The following is an 18,315-nucleotide window of genomic DNA, read 5'->3' on the forward strand; positions in this document are numbered from 1 at the left end:
CCGCTAGCGCCGCCTGTCGCCGTGGAGGACCCGTCCCGGCCGCTTGGCCTCCACCTCCCGCCTTCCCCGGGCCTGCGCGGACCGCAGCAGCTCCCCGTTCCGCCCGGCGAGTCGCGGCCTGGCTCGGGCCGCTGCGGCTGCGGGAGGGGTTGAGCGGAGCTTAGCGGGCGCGGGGCGCGATGGCGGCGGCGAGCGGCTCGTCCGGGAGCGGGATGGCGCAGAAGACGTGGGAGCTGGCCAACAACATGCAGGAGGCGCAGAGCATCGACGAGATCTACAAGTACGACCGCAAGCAGCAGCAGGAGATCCTGGCGGCCAAACCCTGGACTAAGGAGTGAGAGCGGGGCCGTGGGGCGGGCGGGAGAGCGGGCGGCGGGGCCGGGGGTTGAGGCGAGGCGAGGAGGAGAGGCCCTGAGCGCTAAATCGGCCTCTGTCCCGCCGCAGCCACCATTACTTCAAGTACTGCAAGATCTCGGCGCTGGCCCTGCTGAAGATGGTGATGCACGCCCGCTCGGGGGGCAACCTGGAGGTGATGGGGCTGATGCTGGGCAAGGTGGACGGGGAGACCATGATCATCATGGACAGCTTCGCTCTGCCGGTGGAGGGCACCGAGACCCGCGTCAACGCGCAGGCGGCCGCCTACGAGTACATGGCCGCCTACATCGAGAACGCCAAGCAGGTATACAGCGGTGGGGGGGATATGGCGTTGCTCTTAACTTCTTGCTTTTGGAAGTCTTAAGTCTGAAAGTGCAGTAAAATTCTCAATTGCGGAGGGAGGGTGGTCCTCCCTCTCTGCCCCAGTAATGCCACAGCTGAAGTATTCTGTCCAGTTCTGGGCTCCTCCGTTCAAGAAAGACAGGGAGCTTCTGGAGAGAGTCCTGCAGAGCACCACTAAGATATGAGGGTTCTGGAGCATCTCCTGCATGAGGAAAGGCTGAGAGAGCTGGGACTGTTCAGCCTGGAGAAGACTGAGGGATCTCATTACTGTTTATAAATATCTAAAGTGTAGGAGTCAAGTGGACACAGCCAGACTCCTTTCAGTGGTATGCAGCAACAGAATAAGAAGCAACAAAACAAATCTGCAACACAGGAAGTTCCATACAACCAGAAGGAAGAACTTTATCATCAGAGTGATGGTGCCCTGGAACAAGCTGCCCAGAGGGGTTGTGGAATCTCCTCTGAAGATATTCAGAACCTGCCTGATGTTTTCCTCTGACCCACTATAGGCAATCTGCTTTTAGCAGAGGGGTTGGGCTAGATGGTTATCCCCAGAAGTCCCTTCCAATCCATACAACTATGTGATTCTGTGAAATATTAATCTGCTCTGTGGCTGATGCAGAAGCTGACATGGCATATGAGCACTTGCTGGCCTGCTGCTGCCAATACATGGCACTCTTACGCTGAAAATAAACACTGGAATCCCTCAAACCGTCCAAGCTCAAATAGTTTGAGGCCTAGTTTACCCTTTGATTTGTCATTAATCCTTAAAGTATTTTAACTCAGCTGAAATTAGAGGGTCCTTACATAGTGTAGATAAAGGTACAACTATTTGGGTTATTTTGGAGAGGTGTCACGGCTTTCTGTGGGCTTAAGGACATTTAACTAAATTCAGTTGGATCATGACTTCAGAAGAGAGTAAATACAGCCCAAAAGTAAGGATGTTCTAAGGCCTGTGGTGGGTTTTTTTAAGTTGTTTTTTGTTAACTTATCACACTTCTTTATGAGAAAATTTCTAAGTAATCTATTTAACGTAGTACATTAAGATATTATTAAAGTAATGATTTATTGTATTCTTACTGAAAAGTATAGAAAATGAAAGGGTGTTTTTATCTGAAGATACGTTTGTACTACCCAGTTCTTAGGTAGAAAAATTGTCTTAAGTATAGAGCATGGCATCGGTATTTACATGTACGGTTAGTTCATTTGACTTTTAGAACAGCCCAGGTTTATATGGGAGAATTCATGATACGAAAATAAAGCAAAAACAATAACTCAGCTTTACTGGAGCTCTGACAGTGCGTCCTGGCTGCTTCACATCTGAGGTTGGAAAGCACTTTGTCCTGGAGTAACTCTTTTTAATGTTAGATTACATGTTGATAATAACCCTCTGCATAAGTGCTCTACAGAAGCTAATGTTGCAATTACTTGCTCCTCCATAGGCAGGATCTGATAATAAAATAGTTAAAAGAAAAATGTTATTTGTTTCAACGACTCAAATGTTCAGTTGGGTAGATCGTGTGTTCTGTCCCTCTTAATAGTTTCCAGATTTAAGCTTCCTGGTATGCTCAGTATTTGGCAAAACCAAGCAGCTGAATGCATTGAACACACTGCCTTGTAGGCTGTACATAAATCCTTTCACTCAATATTGATCAGCCAGTACACAGTTCTTGGCCCGTTACAATAAACTAGGTGCGGTGGCTGTTTATTCACCGTGATTAACAATCAATTTTGATTGTTTTTGTTTGTTTTTTTGGGGTACTTGCTGAGATATCCCAGAGTATTATTTGGGAACTTATAGTTAAGCAAAATAAAGTGCATGTTGAATATTTCAAGTTAACATACAGGCTGTGTATATTCTTTTTATCCTCTTGCTGCGTTGTAGTGTGCTGCAAGGCTCAGTAGAGGGCAGCCCATGCTTTACGAATGAGGATCGTCACTGGATTTGTTTTCCTTCACTGCTGTTAGGTTGGTCGTTTAGAAAATGCAATTGGCTGGTACCACAGTCACCCTGGCTACGGCTGCTGGCTCTCTGGGATCGATGTCAGTACTCAGATGCTTAATCAGCAATTTCAAGAACCCTTTGTAGCAGTGGTGGTAAGTACTGTGTGATGGCTGCGTAGCAAATTGTGTTGAGAGGGAAATAACTTCTAGATTTTTGTCCATGTTATGGCCTAGTAACCTGTATTTTGCAGGATGGAAGTGCTAGATCTAAATCTTAAATTATTATCGCTCCTTTTGCATTTCTAGTCATGTGCTGGTCAAACTGGTAGTCTTGTTCATTGAGACCATTTTTGCTTCATTGCTCCAGAGGATGCTGTGCTGTACAAATCTATATGCTGCTCTTAGTTTGAAGTTGGTACTTGTGCAAAAAATGCATTAACAATCCATATTCAGCCTCTTGCAGTGTAGCAGAAATCTGGTTTTGTTCTTTTTATTGCTTGTTCTGAAGGAATGAGTAGATTATGTTCACACAATTCTGTTGCTTTGAACCTGAAGTGCCGTTTAATTGAAATGAGTGACATGGTCTAAGGTAGAAGATTCTAGAAAGTCTTTGAAGAAAAGATCTGAAGAAATTGTTTGGGCCATTTCAGGCTGCAGATCAAATTTAAATCAAAAGAAACCTTACTTTAAGTACAGCTTGTGCAACTACTGCTGCTGAAGGAAATAAATGATAAAAGACTGAAATTAGTCAGAAAGAAGGAATATGGGTAGTGTTAGCATTCCATTAGACAAGGACAAATCACCCTAGAAGTATTTCTACTATATGAGTTTCCCCATGTTATGACAATTAAACGGATTCAGAACATTCCCTTTAGGACTTCTTTCTGTTTTCATTTATTCCTTTCTCTTTTCTTTCTTTTAAAATGAGGCAGAACATCAGTAAGTTTATTCTCAAGGAGATTCCTCTGCAATTCTTCTCTCTATTCCACCAAAGTACATCAGGTCACAATATCTTTCTTAGCTTTAGTAGGACTGTGCTGTGTTGAAAGATTAAAATGTGGATTTTTATTCTGGCTCGTTGCTTGCTCTAAGTGCAATTTCTTTTTAAGTATTTGGGAAAGGGATTAAATGGATTTGCAAAATGGTGCCTAGAAAGCTATTGATCTTTAATTGATAGAGTCACATGCCAATGGATGTCAACTGAAAAAATACTGTTTATGACTAAACTAATAGTTTAGCACTAATTAGTTCCTGAACTATGATCACTATTAATTGTAATAGTTCATTCAATGTTACATAAGAAGCAATACCTGTATTTTTTACAGATTGATCCAACCAGAACAATATCTGCAGGAAAAGTAAATCTCGGTGCATTTAGGACATATCCTAAGGTAAAAGCTTAAAATTATGTGTAGTGTAATCAATAACCTCTCTTTGAGTAATTGATCGGTGTTAAACATTAGTGCATCTGCTTCGCTGTATCACTGTGCATTCATAATGACTTGATGCCGTACTTGTTATTGTGTGAATATTGATTACATTTAGAGAAGTTGACTTCTAGTATGTTTTTAATAGATTTTTGTCAGTCTTAAATAGACTCTCTAGATGAGGGAGCTTTCCTGTCATTCATTAATGTATTTATCTTAATTTTTTTCTAACATTTTTTTAGACCTAACATACTAGTAAGATTTTCTCTCATATGTTGTAACCTGCTTTTCATTGGAGCATTTGAAACACTCTGTAATTACCTCTTTCAGGTAAACACTATGAATATTAAAAAAAAAACCAACCCAACAACCATAAAAAGAGGTGAATTAACATGGAAGGGTTAGGCTAACAACTAAGGATTCACCACAATATTGAAGATCTGGATCTCCACATGCAGTCTTATGGTTATACTTCTGACACATACAGTTGTGCTCTTTTATTTCCATCTAATACAGTTTAAGTATAATTGGAAGTTTGATTCCCAGTTATCGTTGACTTATCAAGAACATTCATCTGTCATTCAGTAAAACTGTAATCAGCAAGAATGTTTATGGGACATTCCAGTTTACATTCAATATTATTTTAGAGCTGAAAAATATGCACAAGCTCAACCTTGAACAATTTGTGTTTCAGAAGAATATTCACCTGTGTTGGCAAAAGCATTTCATAAATGCCATATTTTGAGAAGGGAGAAGAATCCTGCACCTGGAAACCAAATCCTGTGTAGAAAATGCAAGTTGGATGGGTATTTGAAGGGAGTGCTTGGATCATTTTGCAAGCAGATCTTGCCTAGTCAGTAGCTGTGAGGGGCAGCACCTTAGACAAATAAGTAGCTTAAGTTTTATGTATCTCTAGGGCATATGCAGAGCAAGCATGCCCACTTCTCTTACGTTCCGTCTTCCCTCCAAAAAGGACCAAAATCACTTCTCAGGATAGGAAAAGAAATCTTGCATTAGAAGCTCTTTACTACTTTGATATATTAAAAGATCCAATCTTAACTTGCCACCCTGTTCGCTTCCAACACTTTTTGACAGACCTGCAAACATAAAGACTTATGCTAAAGCGAAATGTAAACCTGAGATGCAAGAAAATTCCAAATTTCAGGCTAGTGGGGGAAATGTCATCTTCCTTACAGAAGTGTCTTTCTTTGCATAAATCACAATTTTTGTGAAATGCTTTTCAATAGCTTATTCATTCCTTAACAGTCCCAGATGCACTGTGTCATCTTTGCCCTTTCTTTGTCTAATTGTAGGGGTACAAACCTCCGGATGAAGGTCCTTCTGAATACCAAACTATTCCACTTAATAAAATAGAAGACTTTGGTGTTCATTGTAAACAGTAAGTAACATAAAAATTACTGACTGCAGCATGAGTTCTCAGTTTTTGTATTTAGTCTAATGATTCACCCAAAACTGCATTTCTTGGTGTGTTTCAAATCATGGCATTATTTGTTGCGTTAGTACTGTTGATTTTGTGGAAAAGCATGTCCTTTTTCAGAAGATCTTCTACAGGGGAACAGTTTTAAAGATGAGGTTTCTTTTAACCTGGTTGAAAGAGCTAGCAGTTGTTTAACTTATAAGGAATAGTGCTTTCTTTGGGCAAGGAGTACAAAGTCAGATGCAGATTTAGCAGCAGGGCTGCTCTTCTCAGTAACAGTAACTGTGGTGCATACCTTTATACTGTGTCACCGTTAATGTGGCTGCAGGTTTTCAATCATATTGTTTCTTTCCTTGGTGAAGTGGAGCTGCTTCAAACGATAATATCAGCAACAGGAAGAATTACTGCTTTTTCTCTCCTGATGGAGAGAATACATTTCCATGTATTTTAAAGGCAGTTTAATTTTAACCATTCTCCTAGCACCCTGTCACTTGTTCCTCGCTTCATACATACATGTACTTACATGGAAAGGCATTTGTTTTGCCAGGTCAGTCCCCTGATCTGATCCAATTTGCAGCAGTACATATGTTCTTGCTGGTTAAGCTAAGGTGGAGTAGAAGGTAGAGGCAGATGATGGAGATGCAGTATTTTGGAAGAATCATAGAGTAGCTTGGATTGGAAGGGATGTTAAAGACCATCCAGTTCCAACACCCACAGGCAGAGTTGCCACCCAGTAGATCAGGCTGCTCGAGGCCCCATCCAGCCTGGCCTTGAATGCCTCCAGGGATCAGCAAGAAAAAGATGGGATTGCTCCTTCCATGCTGGTTTTGATTCCACCTTCAAGTGTTTGACAAGCCCTGCAGTTTAAGGAACTGTGTACAGAAAACTTCTGAGATCTCACTGACACCATGTAGGTTCATGGATATGATGTAGGCCGTTGCCTTTTTTTTTCCATGGTTTTGGTGCATGGATATCTATTTGTAGTGCATTTATAGCTGCATGCGGAGTCAGACTCTCAAGAGATGAAGAAATTATTACAATTGAGAATTGATTTTCCTATCCAAACTGAGAACTAATTCCAGAGCAGTAGCTACACAGAAATCTTTTTAGTAATGAATCTGTCGCTTCAGAATAGTGCTTGTATGGACACTGCCCATAAACGTTGGTTTATATTAACGTATGAGTGGAAGGTGTGTTTTATCTTTATTTGAAGTGGTCAGTTTGGGAGAGTTCATTTGCTTATTTGGGGGTTTTGCTGTGGGATTTACTGTTGGTTTTTTGTTGCTTTTTTTTCTTCTTTAAGTTGGCAGTGCTTAATATTTTCCATCATAACCTTCATCTCAGGAAGCTGGCTTATCATACAAGCTATTTCTTGCCATCCAAAGAAAATATTTTCCAGTCTTCCCTAGGGAAAAAACAGCAGTTAGGGAAAAAGATGGAATTTAAACTGGAATTTTGGCACATTACTGAACTACTGATTGCAAATGATTAGAATGATGGCTTCCTCTCAGTAGTATGGGTAGTTGCACTACAGATTTAAAATGTAGCCAATTTGAATGATGGTCCTCTCTATTTGATAGTCTAGTCACTACTAGTTGTTTCATAGTAACAGTAACTTTGCATAGAAATTAAGCAATGATATGTTTATTGAAAGCCTGTTGAAGAGTTTAGTGATCAAAATAAAATCTAGCATAGCTTGAATGTTGCTGTAATTCATCTACACAGAGCTCAGCTTTCTGTCTACTTAGTCAGATCTTATGAATTGCGTAGTACCAGCAAAGTTTCACTTTAAAAACAAGTATGGTATAACAAAATTATTTGTCCGTTAGTAACATTTACTGCTATCAAATGTTCCTAATTGAATTAGATCACAAAATTAGTGATCTGTTATTAAAAAATTACAGTATTGAAGAGCCATAGAATCACCAAGGTTGGAAAAGACTTCCAAGATCATCTAGTCCAACCATCCTATCACTGATAGTTGCACTAAACCATGTCCCTCAGTACAACACCTTAACACTTCTTGAACACCTCCACAGTCAGTGGATCCACAACCTCCCTGGTCAGCCCATTCCAGTGCCTGACCACTCTCTTGGAGAGGAAGTATTTCCTAACGTCCAGCCTGAATCTCCCCTGACACAACTTGAGGCCATTCCCTCTAGTCCTGTCACTAGTTAGATGGGAGAAGAGGCCGACCTCCACCTCACCACAGCTTCCCTTCAGGTAGTTGTAGGGAGCAGTAAGGTCTCCCCTGAGCCACCTCTTACTCCAGACTAAACAATCACAGTTCCTCCTACCACTCCTCATAAGGCTTGTGCTGCAAACACCTCACCAGCTTTGTTACCTTTCTCTGAGCACACTCCAGGGCCTCAGTATCTTTCTTGTAGTGCTGAGTACAGAGGGATGAGCTTCCTTTCTCCTGCTAGAAATGCTATTTCTGTACTAGCCAGAATGCCATTGGCCTCGGCCACCTGGGCACACTCCTGACTCATGTTCAGCTATGCATTGTCTGATACCCTCAGGTCCATTTCCTCTACGGAGTTTTCCAGTCACTCTGCCCCAAGGCTGTAGCACTGCCTGGGGTTGTTGTGGCCAAAGAGCAGGACCCAGCACTTGGTCTTGTTGAACCTCATCCCGCTGGCTTCAGCTCAGTTATCCAGCCTGTCCAGATCTGTCTGTAGGACCTTCCTACCCCCAGGCAGATCGACATTTCCTGCCGACTTGTGTTATCTGCAGGCTTGTTGAGGGTGCACTCAATGCCCTCATCCAGGTCATTGGTAAAGATATTGAACAGGACTGGCTCTAGTACTGACCCCCAGCAACACCATTTGTGACCAGTCACCAGCTGGATTTAGCTCCATTCACCATCACTCTCTGGACCTGGCCTTCCAGCCAGTTCTTTACCCAGCACAGTGTACCTAAGCCATGGCCTGCCACCACAGGAGAATACTATGGGAAACAGTGTAGAAGGCTTAGCTGAAGTCTAGCTAGCAGCCTTTCCCTCATCCAACAGGCAGATCACTCACAGGAGATCAGGTTGGTCAAGCAGGACCTGCAGTTGATGAACCCATGCTGGCTAGGCCTGATCCCCCATTTGTCCTGCTCATGCTGTATGATCTCCCTCAAGATGATCTGCTCCATAACCTTTCCCAGCATGGAGATCAGACCTGTCGTTCCCTGGATCCTCCTTACTGTGCAGTGCATCATTGTGTTGTGCAATAAGCTTTTACAATATTAACAGAAACACTTGCAGTCTCTTAAATAAAACAGCAGTATGTATAGGGATTGTGTAAACTTTTATTAAAGCTTTATATGAAATACTTGCAAAACATCTTGTAGAGTTAGAGTTAGAAGTGAAAGTAACTTTTATTGTTTAATACCTTGAATTTCTGAAGATATTTGCCACTAATAAAGACTTTTTCAGATGGATGTTATTTGGGTGTTAGAGCCAAACAAGATATATTTATATGGAATTTTGTTGTGTGCATATTTGTTTTTAAAGGTATTATGCATTAGAAGTCTCTTACTTCAAATCATCTTTGGATCGTAAATTGCTTGAGCTTCTGTGGAACAAGTACTGGGTGAACACTCTCAGCTCTTCTAGTTTGCTTACTGTAAGTACCATAATATGCATAAATATGTATAAATGTTTGAATTCATAGCTTAGAACTCAGAAGGGTAATTGCTTTCTTTCTCCTAAGAATGCTGACTACACCACTGGCCAAGTCTTCGATTTGTCTGAAAAATTAGAACAGTCGGAAGCTCAGCTTGGACGGGGCAGTTTTATGCTGGGTTTAGAGACTCACGATAAGAAATCAGAGGACAAACTTGCTAAAGCAACAAGAGACAGGTAAGACAATGCATACATGCATTCCTCCCTGAAAAGTGTTAGTTTTAAACTTTAATTATCAAGTCCTTAGTAGTAACTAACCAATAAAATCATATCCTGCAAGGCTATGGATAGGAATGAGAGGCTCCAGATATGACCAGTTCTTTTTGAAAGTTTGAGAAACACTTGTGTAAAACTTTCATTTAAAAATTAAGAACTATTGAGGTTGGGATAGGGTGGGAAGGGTGAGAACCTTTGAGCTTTGATAAAAGGCAGTAGCTCTCTTCTCCTGGACTGCTGGGGATTTTGTTGTTGTTCAGAAGACTGCAGAGCTCACTTTCTGTCATTAACATAAGATGCCCTACATTGCTAACCAAGTTCCCTGGAATTGGTCTTTCTGTGTCTAGATCCCATCAGTTTGCATTCAGAGCTATTGGCAACAATGGCTGAATTGCAGTGTGTGACTTTTCTTTTCTGGACGGTTGTGAAGATTCATGGGGTTATGGGCACCCTGAACTTCCAAAACAGCTGAATATCTTAAAATAAAATGACAGTTTAGTTCGGTCTTTAGCCAACATTGAATTTATGCTTGTTTTTCAGCTGCAAGACCACCATAGAAGCTATACATGGATTGATGTCTCAGGTTATTAAGGATAAACTTTTTAATCAAATTAATATAGCTTGAAATGCATCGCTAGCTGATATGAATCTCCAAAGCAGAAAAAAGTTATGGTTTCTTTCACTTGGACTTGTTCAATTTGGGAAAGGGATCTGAAGTGGAAAATTATTCATTTAAATTGTAGTACTTTAATATTCCCCACCTGTCCGACCGGCTTTAAAGAACAAAACGTTCTGAAATGTAATGTAACTTTTTGTTCTTTACCATAAGACACAACCAGTTTTGAGACTTGCTCCAAAAGGAAAATAAATGTGACTTACTGGATTTTGGTCTGAATTATTTATCTCTAGTAACTAATTGTAATAAAACAGTTTGAAAAATGAACAAGTGTTTTGGGGGTTGAATTTTTTGGCAAACATTTATTACCTGTTTTTCTTACTGTTCCAAAGAAGCTTTCTGTCCACTTAGACTGGATAGGTGACCTATGCAGTATAAGAAGTTGGGATCTCATATTTACAGTGAGAGTGGGGAAGGTCTCTTCTCGCTAGTGACGAGTGACAGGATGAGGGGAAATGGCCTCAAGTTGCACCAGGGCAAGTTTAGGTTGGATGTTAGGAAGAACTTCTTTACAGAAAGGGTAGTTAGGTACTGGAATAGGCTCCCCAGGGAGGTGGTTGAATCACCATCCCTGGATGTGTTTAAGAGCCGTTTGGATGTGGTGCTCAGGGATATGATTTAGTGTAGGGTTGTTAGAGTTAGGGTACTTGTTAGGCTGCGGTTGGACTTGATGGTCTTCAAGGTCTTTTACAACCCGGGTAATTCTATGATTCTATGATTTTTGTTTCTATGTTTAACATTTTAATGGCATTTGTTTATCTTTGAACAAGTTATTAAATGTAATGGCACTGTTACTGGTTTAGTTTTATTGATCCAGCCAGAATAGGTTTCTTCACACTCTGATAGCAACATTCTAGTCCTAGCTTTACAGTTAAGATGAACCTTTTACATTTCTAGGCAGTCAAACTATAAACAGTGAAACTGTGAAACTAACATGAGACTCATACAGTGTTACTTTTCCTATTGCTTGTCGTGGTCACTTGTTGCCTGCAAAGGAACCTAATGAAAAAAAACCAATATCTGTGAAATATGAGTTAGCCTCATTTAGGGCCATAGATACTGAAATACATTAATCATCATTGTTGCCTTCTAACTTGGTGCCGCTGCATGGCTGATGCAAGTTTGTTTTGGAGGCTTTCATACTGCATTTCAATAATTCAAGATGTTTGGATTTCTTTTATGTTTTTATCCTTAATCCTGAGTTTCCTGGGTTTTGGGTTTTTTTTTTTTGGAATGTTTACTTTTGGGATAATTTATAACATGCTTTATACAATATGCCATTATGCTTTATACCTTAAGTAACTAATATTCCTTTTCAACCTTAACTATGCCTTGATGTGGGATTTGTTTTTGTTTTGGTCTGGAAATTGTAATAGCTATTACTCATTTGGGGCTTTTCATTCAAACGGATTCCAGTGTGTTTGAAGCTAAGATGCAAGTTACACAATGGAAACATCATTCAGCAAGGAAACACAGATATCCTGAAGCAGGAATTCATCAAGAGTTTTAAAGCAGCAGCAACCAGCAGTTCAGGAAAAATACTTAAAATTGGAGCTAGTCAAGATTAGATGGGGACAATTTTGTTTCTTCCTACATAGTGGTGGTGGGAGGTGGGAGAAAGATGATGTGGTACTTCATTATTGAAAGCTGTTCATTTTGCTGAAAATGGCAAGGGCAAGCATAATACAAAAGCAAATGAAACGGCTAACCTTTATCTTCTTTTGGTTTTGAGCAACATGTGAGTTATTAAGTAGTCGTTTGCCTCACATTCACATCAGGCTGGAAGAGCTATTCCTTGATTCATAAAGCATTTGATATCAATACTGCAAGAAGCATTGCGCACTGGGTACACCTCTGTTCAGTACCAGCCTGTAGTGTGTTCTGGGAAACTCCCTCCAGTGTCTCTTCTGTTTTTACAAGGGACACTCATTTTCTTGGCCTTCAGCAGCAGTTTTCAAACACCGTTTCAAATAGAATCATAGAATGTCCTGGGTTGAAAAGGACCTCAATGATCATCTGATTTCAACCCCCCTGCTATGTGCAGGGTCACCAGCCACCAGACCAGGCTGCCCAGAGCCACATCCAGCCTGGCCTTGAATGCCTCCAGGGATGGGGCATCCACAACCTCCTTGAGCAACCTGTTCCAGTGCATCACCACCCTCTGTGTGAAAAACTTCCTCCTAATTAAACTTCCTATTCAATAGACAAGGCCTAGTCCCGCACCTCTATCACTCATGTCTTGGTAAAACTTAGACTATGTTTGGTGTTTGGTTTTTGGACTTTCCATTTTTATATTGCCTTTGTCCTAAATGTACTAATTATAATTAGGCATTAATTAACCTGTTTGTTTTCTCCCCTTTGGTAAATGTTTGTGATAGGGTGAGGACAGTGTTTTTTGGGGGGGCATCAAAGTTTCAAAATAACCCTGGTTTGTCACCTTCTTTTTGCTAAGCATATTATTTAATTTCTCTTACTGCTCTGCCCCAGATATTCCAAGTCAGAATTGGACTCTCATTATGCTTCTAATATAGTATGTTAATATACAGTATTTGAAAGCCTTAGATATGAGATTTTTTTAATATCATGCCATAAATTAGTTTAAGATAAAATGATAAAAGCAAATACCAGACCAAATCCAAAACCAGCCAAAATTTTCATACCAGCATTAGAGTTTGAGTTCTCATTGCTTTCAGGGCGCAGGTGCTTAAAGAGGTAAAAATGACTGAAATACATGGTGATAATATATAAGATTAATTGCTTGCATGTAGGATTTTTTTCAGGTGGTGTCAAGACTTGAAGAACAGACGTCAGAGAACCTCCAGTTAGTTTGTTGTATTAGGCGTGCACGAACACTCGGGATGTAACGCGATAGGCCCTCCCCTGCTCAGTTATGCATATGTAGAAGGGGTTATGCATATGTAGAAGGGGTGTAGATGAAGTAGATAGTGGCTTATTTAAACCGCTAACACACATAATAAAACGCCATTTAGCTATTCACCATATTGGTGTGAATGTGTAGTTAAATGGGCCCTGACTGGACCAGGTTGGATTCGCGGAGGCTTAACGCTAGAATCCTGACGTGAAATGAACTACAAGTAACATTAGTTGAAGAATTTTTCTAGAGTTAAAAAACAATTATCCTAAACCTTTAAGGAACGAATGAAGTAAATTGTTCCTCAGGGTATATTTTTTTAATGAGCTGTAGGAATAATATCTGTGAGGAAATATGTAACTTGGGAACGTTAATTCTGACCTTTAGATGAAATGTCTGACATAGGAAATATTTGCTGTGACGTTTGGTTTGTTTTTAATTATGAAAAATTGCTTCATAGAGGGCTTTCTGAAAACGACAGTGTTCTGGAAGTAGCACGGTCCACTGGATAGGTCACAGGACTCCATCTCAGGAGAATTGGGTTTTCTTCCTGGTTGTTCACAAACCGGGAGTGCCTAAACTTCAGCGAAGCATTTTTTCCAGAGCAAGTGTCATTTTTTTCTCTCTGAAATAGTGAGATTGATAATTAGCCTTTGAAAAATACAAATTAAAAAGGATATCTGAGCATTATTGTTTTATAAACCAAAGGTCATCGCTACATCTTCAAATTTGTCAGTCATTAATTACCTCAACTAGCAATTCTCAGTAATAGTTAGCAACAATTGTCTGTTCTTTTGTGTAGTTTATCTCTTACGTTATCTCAGATAGGAAGTGCTTTAGCCCTTTGAGGGGATTATGAATATATTGTTTTTGGAACTCTTAATTTCCAACTGAAACATGCAGTCAGCTCCTATGTCATTTGTCCATCATTTCCTGTGTGAATGTTGCTGTTTGTTTTAGACGCAGTTACCTTAGGGCTTGTGTATAACTGCAGTGGCATTACTTTATTAAAAACGGAAATTAATTTATGTGCTTGCATCTAATGGCAAGCAATCTTTAGTAATTACAACCATCTGCACTCTTCTCTCCAGATGAAGACAAGTTACATTCACTTACCCTATCGCTTGAGGTTAGAATTATGCTTGTGCTTTTAATCTGTCCCTAAGGAAGACATTTGCAGTCCGAGTTCCACAAAACTGGAGATATAACTGGAGAAGTGTGGAGGTACAAAAATCACAGATACTCTTCCAACTTCAGTAATGTTTAGGTATTGTGTATGGTGTTGTAAATTCAAAATTAGCTTCTCATTAAACTCATTATTTCCGTGGAATGTTTAGCTCTCCTTTAAAAATCTTAAGACAACTAGGTAAAATTTTGAAGCAATAAAACTAATACTTGTGTAAAAGCCGTGGATGAGCAAAGGGTAAATAAAACTTAAATCTATTTAAGAACATAGAATGACTGCATGAACACTCATATTCACTTTCTACACAGTGTTCGACAAAATAACACTGAGACCAGCACACCTTCTGACTGCTGAGTACTAGCAGCATAGAACTTTTATATTCTGCTTCAGGTATCAGGCTTCACAGCACTGTATGGAAAGCTGTTGTCATCTACAGCGCTGTCTGGTGATAAGTAGCAGCACAATTAATGGCTGTTCTGTTACTGAAGACTTGTTATAAAATCTATAATGAGCATCTAGTTTTCTAATAGCTTCACTTTTACTTTCAGGCTGTAATAGATTTTGATGCTGGGAAGTGCACAGAGGGTATTTCACTTCTTGGTGAAATCACTTCTCTCTATGTAGATCCCGCATAGATGTATTCTTGTGTCACGTGGGGAAAATATTTTTACATCTCTGTGCTCAGTCCTACAGGCAAGAACCTTGTAGGTCAAGGTCAAAAAAGCCAAGGATGGTAATAGCTTTGCTGTAATAATAGACCTTAAAGTTGTGTAATAATAATTGTCAATATTGTTCTTGAGTCTTTGTCTGGTGTTGTACCTGTTTTAATTGCAAAACTCATTTTGGAAACTTCTGTACCAGCAAGCCTGGTACCTATTTCATTCAGTCGCTTCAGGGATTTCCTGTCAGAGCTTAGGTTTTGCTTAGGCTCACACAGTTCTGTTGATAACAGCAGTCAACATCAGCAGAAGTGTTGATCAAATCTCAAAGAAGTTACATAGAAAAAGGAATAAAGCCAAGCACTGACAACTCTGTGATGAAGATCATGTAACCCTCATTGGAATGACGCTTAGCAGAATGCAGTGCAGGGAAAGAACTCCAATCCAGTGCTGCTCAAACATGGCCAATGCAGGGGGAAAAAAATGACCTTAGCTTTGAATGCACGGTGTCTGCAAGAATGCTTGCAAGAGATCCTGCTTAAATAAAATCAAGAATCAAGGTGTTGTCAAGTAGTTGTCATGCAACAGAACGAGTCCAAGAAAATGAAACACTGTACACAAGGTTACGGCTTTATCTAAGTAATTATTCCAGGTAGGTGTCTCAATGGAATCACTTCCAGAACAGAAATATGAACGTGTGGAGTTATACCAGAATACACCTATTTCAGAATTTGACATGAAGCCAGAACTTTATTACTGAGAAAACTATGTATTTACCTGAATTATTATTTGTGAGCAGCAAAAAATAATGATGCCTTATCTGTAGCGTTTTACTCCCTGTTGACCGTAACTAAGTAGTTGGTCATACCTGGAGGTCTTTCTCCACACCTGTAATGCACTCTGCACTGCTCCTGCTGTCCCTCTGGCTACCAGATCATGGGTTAACAAAGGCTGTGTATCACAAGCAGACACAACAAGGACGTGTAAGTACCATTTCCTTAAGAAACTGGGCTGAAAAATGTCAGGCTGAGAAGATGATAGCTTCGTATTTCAAACAAAGACATTTCAGGACAGATCTCCACAAGTCTATCAGAATTAAAGCCTGCATTTTTGTCAACCTTATATTTGCTACCCCTGAAAATTTAAAATGCAAAAATGTATGTTTAAATTCAGTGGAAAAAGTGAATTATTTCAGATATTTTATGCATTAAAACAGCTATACTGAAGCAGCTGTATTGATTGCATTTCACATAGCTCTCACTACAAAGGAGGAAGGTGCTCGGGAGAAGGTTTACCTGTTACTGAATAAGAGTTTGAAACCTGACCCTGAAAAAAGTTTATCAGAAATAGTTCAGCTTGAATGTAATGTTTTATAGTTTGGAGTGTTAAATATTTTCTAAGGTTGTCTCAATCATTATGAGACACCCCAATGCGTAATTCGTGTACACAGAAATAGCACTATGCAGAATGTATACTAGTGTTTATGCAAAGGAGAATCTTGAGGTGTTTTATGTCCTTGGAAATAAATGTCTGTTCAATGTTCCAATCTGGAATTGTAAGAAATACAGCTGCCAGTGCTTTTATACAGGTATTTCCAAAAGCAGATCTGAAGACAAGGACTATTTGTACTAAGCCAAATTACTGCCACACTGGAGAGTACGCAGATGATTGTTTAATGCTCTGTGCCACTAGATGAGAATCCTATTTCAAATCTTAATGAATAAATACTCTCTCTGAAACTTCTCCTAGATTTTTTCTGCCTTTAAATCAAATTACCAACAGACAGGCCCGGACACCTGCAGAATCTACAGCCATGGGGGAGAGCAGACTAAGTCCAAAATTAACTTCTGTAATATTAAAATACTTTTTTTGGACAGAAACTTCTCTCAGAACAAGCAGCTTGAGGGCATGCACAGTTTGGATTCCATTGCTGAAATAAGGACATCTTATGATCTGTATCCTCAGAAGGATATAGGAAATTCCAGGTTGGAATTAGGGGACTCTTTATACCTTGTATGCACTTCTAACAAAGGTCGAAGCAGAACAAAATTGCTTTTTATCACATCATTTTTCCTGTCAGTGAAATAAAAATTCTCATCTTGGTTTCATTGGAAGCACTGTGTTTTGTCACTGACTTCAACCAATGCACTTTTGTGATCCAACGCAGCAAGCATATAGGGCATATGTTTTATTGACTTATACTGTGTTACTCAGATGTGATGTTACTCAAATGTCAGATGTGGAGTCCTCTGTACAGAAGAGATGTGGACCTGTTGGAGCGCATCTAGAGGAGGGACATGAAACTGATCCAAGGGATGGAACACCTCTTCTATGAGGACAGGCTGAGAGAGCTGGGGTTGTTCAGCCCAGAGAATGCTGCAAGGTGACCTGATAGCAGCTTTTCAATAATCTAAAGGTGGACTACAGGAAAGAATGGGACAAACTCTTCTGAAGGATCTGTGGTGATAGAACAAGGAGAAATGGCTTCTTAGGGAGGGTAAATTTAGGTTAGAAATAAGGAAAAAGTTTTTTTATAGTGAGGGTGGTGAGGCTCTGGATCAGGTTACCCAGTGGTTGATGCCTCATCCCTGGAGATTTAAAAGGTGAGGGTGGATCAGGCCCTATGCAATCTGATCTGGCTGTGATGTCCCTGCTCATTGCAGGGCTGTTGGACTAGATAGCCTTCAGAGGCCTTTGGAGGCCATCTAGGCCATTCCTACCCTAAGGATTCTATGATTCTACTCATATGCTTAATTCCCAGAATCACAGGCTGGTTGAGGTTGGAAGGGGTCTCTGGAGGTCACTGGCTCAAGAAAGGTGTCAAAGACCACATCCAGGTGAATTCTGGAGATTTCCAAAGAAGAGGCTTCACAGCTGCCCCTGTGCCAATGCTCCATCACCTGCACAGCACAAAAGAGCTTTGCCCCACCTGTTCTGGAGCTGCTCCTCCTCATTGAGGACTTAGACTTCTGGTTGAACCTGAGGCTGCTGCTGAGGTCACTGTGGATAGCAGCACAGCCTCCTTCCCATCAGCAATTAACTCATTCATTTAAAAGGGCACCAAAATGATTGATAAAACATACAAGCTGTAGCTTTGCTGTCACCAGGACTTGGCACTGCAGGCACACCATAAGACGGCGGGCATATGAGGGGTGAAGCCTGCAGAAGGGGTGAAGTACCGCATTAGCACAACGCCACCGAGGCACTGAGTCCTTCACAGCGGTGCTATTCATATGTTTGTTTTGTTTTAACAAGCTTCAGAGCTTTTCCTGTGAGAGCCCTTTTCAGTCTCTTCTGGGGGTTCTGAGGTGCGCTGCAGGTCTGGCTGAGCTAAGAGGAAGCAGGAGGCACCTTTGGCAGTGCAGCCCTCTGCCCCAGTGACGCTGAGGGTTTGAAACCAACAGCCTCTAGCCCCAGCTCGCCCCGACCAAGGCCGACGGACCACATCCCCACCGGCTCCGTCATTATGCCGCACCGAGGCAGCCCCGCCTCGGCCGGGGGCGCGGC

The 18,315-nt window shown here is 40.8% G+C and overlaps 1 protein-coding gene and 1 long non-coding RNA gene across 2 annotated transcripts; one reads left to right on the plus strand and one right to left on the minus strand.

Annotated features, from left to right (window-relative positions):
- Positions 1-68: 68 nt before the first annotated feature.
- On the plus strand, positions 69-10,358 carry COPS5 (COP9 signalosome subunit 5). The gene is made up of 8 exons (XM_015855678.3): positions 69-334; positions 445-679; positions 2,686-2,814; positions 3,987-4,052; positions 5,402-5,487; positions 9,029-9,140; positions 9,228-9,376; positions 9,956-10,358. The coding sequence occupies exons 1-8, from the start codon at positions 180-182 to the stop codon at positions 10,038-10,040; spliced, it is 1,017 nt and encodes a 338-aa protein (XP_015711164.1). The 5' UTR covers positions 69-179; the 3' UTR covers positions 10,041-10,358.
- LOC116652969 (uncharacterized) lies at positions 9,953-18,254 on the minus strand. Its single transcript, XR_014943347.1, has 3 exons — positions 17,892-18,254; positions 15,677-15,759; positions 9,953-13,588 (listed from the first exon to the last, which is right to left on the minus strand). It is a non-coding gene; the product is annotated as an uncharacterized LOC116652969 (long non-coding RNA).
- Positions 18,255-18,315: the final 61 nt, after the last annotated feature.

Source organism: Coturnix japonica, chromosome 2 (genome assembly GCF_054131305.1).
Source record: "Coturnix japonica strain WE chromosome 2, WE-NBRP24, whole genome shotgun sequence".
NCBI classification, from domain to species: Eukaryota; Metazoa; Chordata; class Aves; order Galliformes; family Phasianidae; genus Coturnix; species Coturnix japonica.

Bases quoted from the DNA above. Each gene is read 5' to 3' on its own strand.
- COPS5 (XM_015855678.3), top strand. From the start codon at position 180: ATGGCGGCGGCGAGCGGCTCGTCCGGGAGCGGGATGGCGCAGAAGACG. The intron at 335-444 runs GTGAGAGCGGGG...GTCCCGCCGCAG, and splicing joins GCCAAACCCTGGACTAAGGA to CCACCATTACTTCAAGTACT. The intron at 9,141-9,227 runs GTAAGTACCATA...CTTTCTCCTAAG, and splicing joins GCTCTTCTAGTTTGCTTACT to AATGCTGACTACACCACTGG.